Source organism: Poecilia mexicana, unplaced genomic scaffold (assembly GCF_051168715.1).
Source record: "Poecilia mexicana isolate PSO_F unplaced genomic scaffold, ASM5116871v1 scaffold_13, whole genome shotgun sequence".
Classification (NCBI taxonomy): domain Eukaryota; kingdom Metazoa; phylum Chordata; class Actinopteri; order Cyprinodontiformes; family Poeciliidae; genus Poecilia; species Poecilia mexicana.
Genome location: NW_028263382.1, coordinates 27,150,209 through 27,161,043, shown reverse-complemented (window position 1 = coordinate 27,161,043; position 10,835 = coordinate 27,150,209). Strand labels below are relative to the sequence as shown.

The following is a 10,835-nucleotide window of genomic DNA, read 5'->3' as shown; positions in this document are numbered from 1 at the left end:
TTTGTTTTTGTTGTTTTATTCACCTCTCATCCGTCACATTTCACACAGATTCCTCACAGGCAGAGACAGAAGACAACACAAACGTTCCAGTCAGCAGATTCCCAGGTTTTGTTTTCTCGGTTTCTTCTTCCGGTATTAACAAGCATATACAAATATCACCTAGGAAGAGTACTGAAATCATAATAATAATAGTAATAATAATAATTACTTCTTTTCCCACAGTAACAATAATTTTAATAAATACTCAGTGTTCTTAACCGCACAGAGGGAGAATGAGTTTGGGCTCACTCTTGTAGCAAAGGGATTGTCATCGATCCCCCAAAAAAACAGTCGCACAAGTCCACTCTCGCACGCAAACACACACACACACACACAGTATTCACCTACAGAAATCTGCACAGTCGAGTAAATACTGTCTGCAGCCGATAAACCGTCCAGTGCACAGAAAACAACCGCATCGGTTTGATCCCACCGACGAGCTGCAAAGAGTTTCTCCTAAAGTGCCGCCAAAGTCGGAGGTTAGAGGAGCGGGAGGCTGATGCTGGAATCGAAGATGGAGCGGGACCGGGGGGAGGGAGGAGATCCAGTTCTGCATCGCTGGGATGAATGGGATCGATGCTGCCGACGGATAGAGGAGGAATGAGTGGAGCAACCCAGAGAGAGACGGCATGCGGCGGAAAAAGAGCTGGCTACGTTTGCAGATTCCCCTCGCAAAAATTCTACAGCAGCAGCAGCAAGGCTGAAAAATTCAACTATATGTTTATATATTTATACACACATATATACTCTGGGAAAAATTAAGAGAGCACTAAAAATGATCAGTTTTCTCTGATTTTACTCTTTACAGGTTTATGTTTGAGTAAAGTGAACATTGTTCTTTTATTCTATGAACTACTGACAACATGTCTCTGAAACTCCAAGCAAAAACTTTGCTTTTATTTGCAGAAAATGAGAAACGGACATAACAACAAAACAGATGCAGTGTTTTCAGACCTCAAATAATGCAAAGAAAATAAGTTCTTATTCATTTAGAAACAACAAAACTAATGTTTTAACTCAGGAAGAGTTCAGAAATCAATGTTTAGTGGAATAACCAGGAGGTTTTTGATGGGGGTCAATGCAGTGGTCTTAGTTTTTTCCAGAGCTGTGTGTGTGTGTGTGTGTGTGTGTGTGTGTGTGTGTGTGTGTGTATATATATATATAGTTTTTAAAAAGCCTGATGTTTGTATGGATCACTAATAAAAACATATCTTAGAAAGTCTGATTAACTTAAAAAGTTTTTAAAAATGTAGAAAATGATTAATTTTCTTTTATATTAAAGGTATTGGTTGAGATACTAATAGTTTTGATTTTCTAAGGTGCAATTATTTCTTTACATGGCTACGCCGCTGCAGGAAAAGATGAATTTACCGTTATATCAACTTGATCTTTATCATCTTTACCAGGGGTTCCAGTAAACATGGCCAGCTCTGGATGATATCTGAACTTTGAGGCAGAAGAAGCAGACAGCGATGTTTAAACCAATGAAAAACAACCACCAGATTGCAAAAAGGTGGCGGAAATAGATGTTTTTAATGCACATGTAACCAGACCACCGAGGTTGAGGGAGAACAGATTTTTTTGTTTTTCCCTTTCAGGTTTAGAGAGATGAGGATGAAGACCACCGTGCAGAAGAAGAACAAACATGCTCCGAACTACGACGACGAACACGAGGCGATGTTTTTCTGGTCTTGTTCACACGGCGGACAGGAAGCGGAAATGCGTAGAGATACACAGACAGGAAACAGCAGTAGGAGACGGACTGAGATGACCGTCGGTACCTTTAAAAAGTGGCTCTTTTAGACGCTTTGGAAAGACGTTTGGCTGGACCAGGTCAGTACCGGGCTCTCAGAGGCCTCTGGGCCCTCGGCGTCATGCAGAGCAGAGGCCGAGGGATGCCGGAAGGGGTTCACGCCTTTTCAGGAGACGAGCGACTTTTGCCAAGCGGTGCAACATCTTCAGAAGTGGGATGTACTTCCGAACCCCAGAAACTTTAAAACGCGTCACTACAAGTACTGCTGTTCGCACAGAGCGGCCGGCTGCAGCTGTCCGCAGAGCGGAACGGTCGGGTCCAGACTCTGGCCCTCCATGTCCATGTCCATCAGGTTGGGCCGCGTGGCGCCGGCGCTGCTGTCCCCGGAGCCCAGGGGACTGTCGCAGCTGCTGCTCGGCGACGAGCTCAGGGTCCGGCACACGGAGCCCAGCTTCCTGTGGTCGGCCCTGATCCGGGCCGGGGTGGGCCGCGGGCGCGGGGCGAACTCCAGGGTCTTGGGTCTCTCCAGGGGGCTGATGAGGAAGGGGGGATTCGGGCTGGGAGCCGGGGGGGCCGGGGCTTTACGCCGGTGGGGGACGTGGGGGTGGACCCTGGACGGGTCCGGGAGGCGAGGGATGTCCAGCCTGTCTGGAGTTCCTGAAAGGAAAAGGAAAATGAATGTGGGTCGAATCTAGACTGCAAAAACAAAGAATCTCAGCAAAGTTGTATTAAACCAAACAAGTAACTTTTCAGCAAGAAATAAGAGCCTGTTTTACTTGTCATTGAGGAGGAAAAAAAGCCTTTCCACTGGTAGATTAACTCACTTAAAACATGGGAAAAATGTATTGTTACAAATTAATGCGCCGGTGGAACTTTTTCACCAACGTTAAGGAAATGTTGACTTACAAACAAGCTCCTGTTTCATTGCAAGTTAGTTTTGTCTTATTTATAGTGTACTGAAATATTTGCACAAGAAACTCAACACTTGGTAAGATTTTGTGTTTTTTCAGCATATAGAAGGTGTTTGTTCATGACAGTTTTTCTGTTGGAATATTATTTCTGTATCAGAACCAATAATACACATTTATTTTATTATGTAGCAGAAAGTAATCTGATGTAGAGTTACTCATCGCTTAGATTGTTTTAGACACCCGACTTGAAGTGAAAAGTCGCAATAACAGCTGTAAGTAGAGCTCGTAAGCTGCACTGTCCCTGTTCATATTTATGTTTTTAAATCCCTTTTAGACATTTTTACATCTCAGAAAACAAAGAAAACAATCCGTTTCTTTTCGCCTTAAACCAGAAATCCACTAATCAGGTTTTTATCCTGACCTTTTTTTTTTTTGGTCAGTAATATCTGCACTTAAGCTCAGAATTATCATCTGAAATTTTATTTCAATAAAAGCCCAGTTTGGGCTTGTGGAGTCTAGTTATTGTTCAGTGAAACTATTATCACTGGGATTGGATTTGATCAGCTTACTGCTGTAAATAGGAGCGGGCATTTATCATATCTTCTGTTGTTTAACGTGAAAGATTTCTGATCATGATGAGGCATATTTTTGATTTATCGCTGTCATAATACATTTCAGTTACTGAAGGTAAGTAATCGCCTTTCTAATCAACCTGATAGTATGAACAGAAATGATATTTTGACTATTTCAGCTACGTCTTGTCCAAGACTCGTTGACAGAGGAGACATTTCGTCTCACAGACGTGTGAAGCCGCAGTGGATGAAGCGTTGGTCTGCGTACCTTTAGATGTCGTGGTGACGGGATGAGGAGGCATCGGCATGCTGCCGTCAGACGGAGTCCTGCGGTGTCCCAGAGTCTGCGCCCGGGGCCGGATGGCGCTGTCCGACGGCGTCCGTCTGTGTCCTCTGTTCAGAGCCATCGCTGCCGACACGTGGGTGGGCGTGAGCGACTGGTTGGGCTCCTTCTTGAAGCTCTCCGCCCGCAGGTCCAGGAGTGGGTTGAGGGCGGGAGCCGGAGATGGCGGCGCCGCCACCGAGGGCGTCTTGACGCCCGCCGACGGGGTTAGAGGGTAGTCGTCCGAGTCCGAGGGAAGGAGGGACTTGGTGGAGTTGCAGTCAGACAGGGAGGACAGAGACAGGAGTGTGACGGAGGGGGACGGGTCCATGCAGGCGAGCCCGGAGTCGTGGTGTCTGGAGAGCGTCAGCGAGAGGTTTCTGCTGGGCGGGGAGGTGCTGCGGCGGAAACGGCCCGTCCGCTGGAAGAGGCCCTCCTTCTTCTTCCGCTGCTCCTCTCGGTCCTGCTCGTCCTGAAGCATCTGGGAGCCACAGAAGGTTTACAGAAACAATGTACCTTCACCTGCTGCTGCCACGGCTCACATGACAAACATAGGGCTGAAACGATTAATCGCGATTAATCGATTAGTGAAATAATCGTCAACTAATTCAGGAAAGGAATCAAAAAAAGGCCATTTGGAGAAAAAAAGCAACATATTGACAGCAGTAATTAAGCCAAAACTGTACCAAATATACATTTATACATTTTACATTTAAGATAAAAACACTTCAGTCTGTAAATATGTTCTAGCAAAAACTCCTGAAGAGGCAGATCTTTTAATTTGCAAGTCCAAGTCTTTGTTAGGATAAACATTTGATAATCTTGCAACCTCACTGTGTTAAATTTTATCTTAGAAAACAGAGAAAAGTATAAAATTAAGCATTAAAATTAAATTGTAAGTATTAAAAGCTGTGGACAATCAATAAATATGTGATAAGTAAATAATATTAGGCATGGAACTAATGAATCTATCAATTATTCTGACGGTTGATTGATTAATCAGGATAAAAATATGGAACATTATACAGATTCATTTAAATGATTCAAGTAAAAAAAACAACAAAAAAAAACATTTATTGCCTAAAACAAAACAACACAGCATTCTTTAAGTAAATCTTTTCCAGGTGAAGCTAACACTTCGCCACCTGAGGAGTTTTGACTACATCTCATTAAAAGAGAAAGGCTTTTATTTTTCATTTTAAACGCAAACTCTGCTGTTTGTGCTCCATTACTGCGATTACTGTGTTGTTCTTTTCAGAAAAATAGCTTTTTTTGAGTTTATATTGCAGTTAATGATTAATCGGCTACTAAAATAGTTGACGATTGATCACGATTAATCGTTTCAGCTGTAAATAATAAGCTACTACATCGTTGTCCAGTGGTTTGGGCCCCACCTGCTGTTTGCCCAGCTGCAGCAGGTCCTGCCCCAGACCAACAGAGGCCAGCAGAGAGGCGCAGCCCAGCAGCAGCATGTCGCTCTTCTTCCTCTGGTTGCAGCGCCGAGCCGAGTCCTGGTTGCTGACGCCGATCCACAGGCCTCCGGACACTGGGCCCGCGCCACCGACCGGAGGCGCCGTGTTGGGCCCCAAGCTGCTCCAGAGCGGCCCCGAGTCGTCCTGGGCCCCGTTGCTGCTGGTCTCCGAGGGCTGCAAGGACCCCGGCGATTCCTCGAACTCGGAGCACTCCTCTGTCGTCCACAGAGAGAGAGAGAAAGTCAGACTGAGAGGAGACGTCCGGCGGACGGTCCCAGCGGAGACTCACCCATCTCATTGAGGCTGGAGAAGCCGGGCATCATGGGAGCGTGTTTGGGGGACTTCCCCAGGTTTGGCGCACTGGATGAATAAACTTTACCTTCACTGAGGGATTTCAGCCTGCAAGCACAGAACCGTGTGAGAAATATTCACACAGCTTTTCCGCAATTTGTCTGCAAGCACAAACTTTAAAATGTTTCACTGGGATTTTCTTTAACAGTTTGATAGAAACACGAAGCAGCTCATAAATTTGAAGTGAAAAGAAAGTATTTAGGAAAACAAAATCGACGACCTGAAGGCTGCGTCATACTTTAGAAAGGTTTATAGGCTGCAATTTGTGTGACCCCACATATTTTGGGAATTTTTTACTGGGATTAAATTACACGCAGATGGAGCCTAAAATGATTCAAGTCCAACAGGAAGTTGGAGGCACGGGGTTTTATTTAAGGGTTTCATAGTAAAGAGGTGTAATTTTTAGATTTTCGTTTGTAAAAATAAAATAAACTACGCAACCTTTTCTTTCCACTTCTTAACTTCTTAATTAAGTGCTATTTTATGTTGGTCTAACCTATAAAATCCCAGTAAAACCAATTAAATGCTGGTGGAAATTTTTACAAGACTGCCAATCCTCATTATACTTAACATTTCTGTTTTATATATATATATATATATATTAAAATCTGAACAGAGTTCTATCTAAATTATTAGACGACCTTTACACACATCAGCAGGTTGATACAGCCTTTCTATAACTTATGATTATTTTACAGTAGCAGTTAGATATACAGGTTATTTATTCATTCATTCATTCGACCAAAAGCTAAACATGGTTGAATCTGAATCATACTCTCTATATTTCCTGAACTATTTCAGCCAGAAGCAGCTCTTACTTGTCCTCTCCTCCGACCCGCTCCCTCTGCTGGGTGGAGCTCGGCCCCCAGGTGCGTCCTTTCTTCTTATTGGCTGTCAGGTCTACCTTCGGACACACGGCGGTGCGGCCCCACGTTTTACTGCCGTCGCTCGGGGTCACTGAGACACACAAGGAAGCACTTAGGCGACTTTACGGTTCCTGTTGCATCTTTCTTAAACTTGCAGGTGTTTGATCTCACATCTGATGGCTCGCAGGCGGGGTAAGACCCCAGGACTGGCGGGGGGCGTGGTGCTCTCGCTGCCCTGGTTCTTCCTCTTGTCCACGCTGGGGGACGCCTGCACTGTGATCTTGTGCTCAAAACCTGCAGAGAGAAAAAGAGAGAGAGAGAGAGAGAGAGAGAAATGCCTCGAGGTTTACGCCAGGACCTTCTTGCTGCAAGGCAACAGCTCTGCCAACTGCTCCACTGTGCAGCCCCACTTTGGATCATTTCTCTAATTAAAATTACTTTTTTTTCTCATGACTTAAAGATTTCTTCATGTAAAATTACGTCTTTATTTTGTTAATATTATGACTATCTTCTCATATTTGAATAAAAATTATTGCAGCCCGGCTCTAATACTCTGTCGTCCAATTCGCAGAAGGGATTAAATACATGAAAATAAAAAAAAAACACTTTTTGAAAATATTTCCCATCATTTGTAAAAAAACGGATGTGGTAGGAAAAAACTGAATATTTTATTTTTAAGCCGTACTGCTCTGCCCTACTGCAACAAGAAGACCCAGCAGGTAGCGTCTGTTAAGCCAGGCTGCAGTTCTCCTCTCCACCCACCAGAGGGCAGACTGATGCAGTTGCTGTCCCTGCCCAGCTTCAGCCGGCTCTTCTTGAAGTGGCCCTTCCTCTTCTTGACGCTGGGCTTCTCCTGGTACATCTGGTGGATGATGATGTTCAGCTCCCGCTCCACGATGTCGAACTCCCTCTCCGCCAGCTCCTGCTCCCTCCTCTTCAGCTGCTCCTCCTGCTCCTTCTGCTCCTCGGCCGCCCGGGCCAACGCCTCCTCCCACGACCTCAGCTCCTGCAGACCGGGAGGTGGAGGAAATGAGTGTAGCAAACCTGATTTAACACCTCTTCGTTGCTGAGCTATTCCTGACGCGCAGAAGCTCCTCAGACTGTGAGATGCTTCCCAGCGTCGGGCTCACGAAACGGCTAAAAACTCCCAGCAGGCCCATGTAGTACTCAGTTACAAGAGTACTAATACTTCAACATGTTTTTACTCGAGTAAAAGTACAAAGCAGCCGTCCAAGAAATTATTCAAGGAAGAGTAAAAAGGTTTTTGGTAAAAAGTCTTCTCAAGTACTGAGTAACGGATCAAAATACAAAGGTAAGTTATTATTATTTTTATTTTTTTTTTTGTATTTTAAGGATGAAAATAATTTATATAGGTAAAATATAAAAATCAGGCAAAATATTTTTTTTTCTAAATCAGTTTCTTTCAATAAAAAAACAGTTTTGAAGCCTTAACAAAAACTGCAGGTGTGTGTTTTGTCTGGTGAATTTCAGGCTAAAACATGTTTGTTTTTCCATTCAGAGGGTAGAGAGACCAGAAATTTTACTCAAGTAAAAACAGAAACTACTGCGTGGCAAAAATACTCCAAAAAGCCAATTAACCAAAAAAAACTTACTAATGTAACTGAGTACCCAGCTCTGCAGTATCAGGTTGGCTGGTTTCACCGTCCTCACCTTCTCCTTGGCCCGGAGCTCGTCAAACATCTGCTGGATCTCCAGCCTCCAGTCCTCCTGCAGCGAGTGGAAGGACTCCAGAGGCATCTGGAACATGGAGGACTGCTCGATGGCCTGCAGGCGCCGCAGGATGCTGGTGAAGGACGGCCTGTCGCGGGGGTTGGAGCTCCAGCACTCTGACAGGTAGAGACGGTCACAGCAGGACGGCGTGAGAGAAGCTGCTGCCATCTGAGGTGGCGGCTTTATTTATTTAACCATTTCAGATTAAATGTCACTAATGTGCTTTGTGACAGCTGACGATGTTCTGCTTCTTTAAAATGCTCTTGTAGACACCAGAAACATTCGTAATCCTGCTCATTTTAAGCAGCAGAGTAATCGTTTAGTTTGTACATTTGGTAATGTAATCTTTACTTGTGGACTGGTAGACATGAGTTTTGTTTTAATTCATTTTCTGTTTTTTGTTTTTTTATATATATACTGGTATATATTGTTACCTTCCTAAAATAACAGCCTACGTCATTATTTTTATTATTTTTGCAAAATAATCACCGCATTTTTATTGGCAAAATATGATTTATCCAAAAAATAAAATAAAATAAAAATTAAGAAGCCGCCAGTGTTTTTCCATCTCGTTTACGCTCTAAATGGACATGCTCATGGTGAAACGACAAACTAAAATTTCATCGCTCGTTAGCAAAACGCTGAGCAGTAAACCACATGAAAGGAAAAATCGTATCCAGAGACCCCGTCACACTGCCCAGCTGTCAACACAACGCACAAACACAGAGCGGTGGATTGTTGGACTGGTTATGGTTTTCACTCCTGGCAGTCGCAGCAGACAACAGGGAAGGGGAAGGCAGCAAGATGGTGGCAGCATATGGCGACTATGATGAGCCAGAACAGAGTTACAGACAACATGCTGCATACCTACCATGAGCACAGATCCACAAACTGATCAGTCCAACGCTACAACATGAACATCTGCTGCATGTTAGGTTTACAAAGAGAGTCTAATGAAGAGCAGTTTTTAACAAGTAAAGCTTCAAATAAAATAAAAAAAAACAGCAGGTGGTGCTTGTTTATTAGAAGAGATGAACTACATGACATAGATAAAAGGAGGCAGGAGACATGATGAACAGGAGAGGCGATTAAAGGAAGAGCATGGATCAGAAGAAGAGGAGCAAAGAGCCGAGGCTTTAGGAGAAACTACTCTCTTTTCTTTCTTAGAGTTAAAACCTGTCCTCAAACCTCCTCACCTGTGCTTAAGGTAGAGCACCTCAGGTCAAGTTTATCCTGCAGGCGAGTATTTAAGCAGGGATGAACTGAACTGTGAAACAAGAGCCGGCTGATACTCCACCACGGTTCAGAGGGGCTTCGAGGAGCAAAAGACCCAGGAGACGTAAAACTACAGGGAGACCAACGCTAACTCTTATCCTCAGCTCCTGTGCAATGCAACAAAATCTGCTGTAGATTTACCAGCTGCAAGCTCAAAGGCCTCCAGTACAGTCAGGTCATGGTTAGCAGCTGGACGGATTCCCTACATCACTGGCGGCATCTTGGTGTGTTTTCATACCTGATAGTCTGATAGACTCGGTTGGATTGGGGATCAAAATTGCGACATTTGCTACATTTTCAGCTGATGAGGTTCGCTTCCACAACCAATCCAAACTAACTGAAAAGATTGTTCCCCTCCTCACCTGTGGTGGCGCTGCACCAAGAACCACTGAAGTTCAACTTCCTTCTTCACAAAATGTAAACAAAACTGGAGTGGCGTCAGATTTTAACAGTTGTACGATTTCTCTTCTCTCTTCTCTGGTAAAGGACCATTTCTCCCAGTAATGCCAGACTCTTGAATTTTGTTTGGTCGCATTTGCCCTTTAGTTCACTTCCTGCTTTTGGAGGGAACTCCAATCACTTCATTTAACCGAAACGAGACCTAGGCTTTTAAGCGGACCAGAGTTCACTGTTTTGGTCCGCATCAGAGTTCGATTGCGTGTTCCCACCTCACCAAACGAACCGGACTTTCCAGACAAACAAACTGGGTTGGTGTGAATGCACCCTAAAGGTCGGGTTGAATGACTGGTGTAAAGTAAAAACCAGAGGCACAAGCTCTGCCTCAAACAGAGACAGCGTACATCTGCAACAATGCTCTCCACATGTTTGTGTTTTACTTGTTCACAGCCAGCTGTCGTTGTGACATTTTTCTGGGCGGGGGGTCACCCTCTGTTCCAGCAGCACCTGCTTACCTCTCAGCAGCAGAACAAAAGGTTCAGGGCAGGTTGAAGGGATGGGGAGTGTCAGCTTGTTCATGGCAACGCCGTAAGCTACCGCCAGGGCGTCTATCTCCCGGTAAGGAACTTCTCCGGTCAGCAGCTCCCACAGCAGCACGCCGAAACTGCAAAACGAGGCGCAAAGAGAGAGAGAGAACTTTGAGTTTATTTTATTGGTATTTGATGGGAGTTTTGAACACAAAGTGGTTCATGAAGTGGAAGGATGCAATTTGCGGTTTTCCAAACTGAATAGTCCTGTAAACATGGCGGATGGACGGACGGACGCTGTTACCTCCACACGTCGCTGCTCTTGGAGAACAGAGAATGCTTGATGACCTCCGGCGCCATCCAGGCGTAAGTCCCCGCTGCACTCATCTTGGTGGTCTGGTGCCACTCTCTGGCCAGACCAAAGTCTGTGATCTTCAGGGTTTTGCCGCTCAGGTCGTCCCGCTCCACCGGCTGCAGGATGAGGACTGAGGAAGAGCAAACAGATTAAATCAGCCGTTTGGTTTCAGTAGTTAATGCCACAGAAAATTTTTCTCTGCTGCTTTAAAGAAGTGTAAAAAAATAATAATAAGAGACTTGGACAATGAATACAATAACTTTAA

General features: G+C 44.6%; 1 protein-coding gene across 1 annotated transcript in view; it reads right to left on the bottom strand.

Annotated features, from left to right (window-relative positions):
• The window catches only part of map3k10 (mitogen-activated protein kinase kinase kinase 10), a 34,788-nt gene continuing 23,953 nt past the window's right edge, over positions 1-10,835 (bottom strand). The window contains exons 2-11 of the mRNA XM_015002633.2: positions 10,520-10,700; positions 10,204-10,352; positions 7,958-8,133; positions 7,049-7,292; positions 6,458-6,580; positions 6,239-6,377; positions 5,359-5,468; positions 4,992-5,284; positions 3,544-4,078; positions 1-2,449 (exon numbers count right to left, since the gene is read on the bottom strand). Of these exons, the coding sequence (XP_014858119.2) occupies positions 2,046-2,449; positions 3,544-4,078; positions 4,992-5,284; positions 5,359-5,468; positions 6,239-6,377; positions 6,458-6,580; positions 7,049-7,292; positions 7,958-8,133; positions 10,204-10,352; positions 10,520-10,700 (2,354 nt within the window). The 3' untranslated portion in view covers positions 1-2,045. The remainder of the gene's footprint in view (positions 2,450-3,543; positions 4,079-4,991; positions 5,285-5,358; positions 5,469-6,238; positions 6,378-6,457; positions 6,581-7,048; positions 7,293-7,957; positions 8,134-10,203; positions 10,353-10,519; positions 10,701-10,835) is intronic.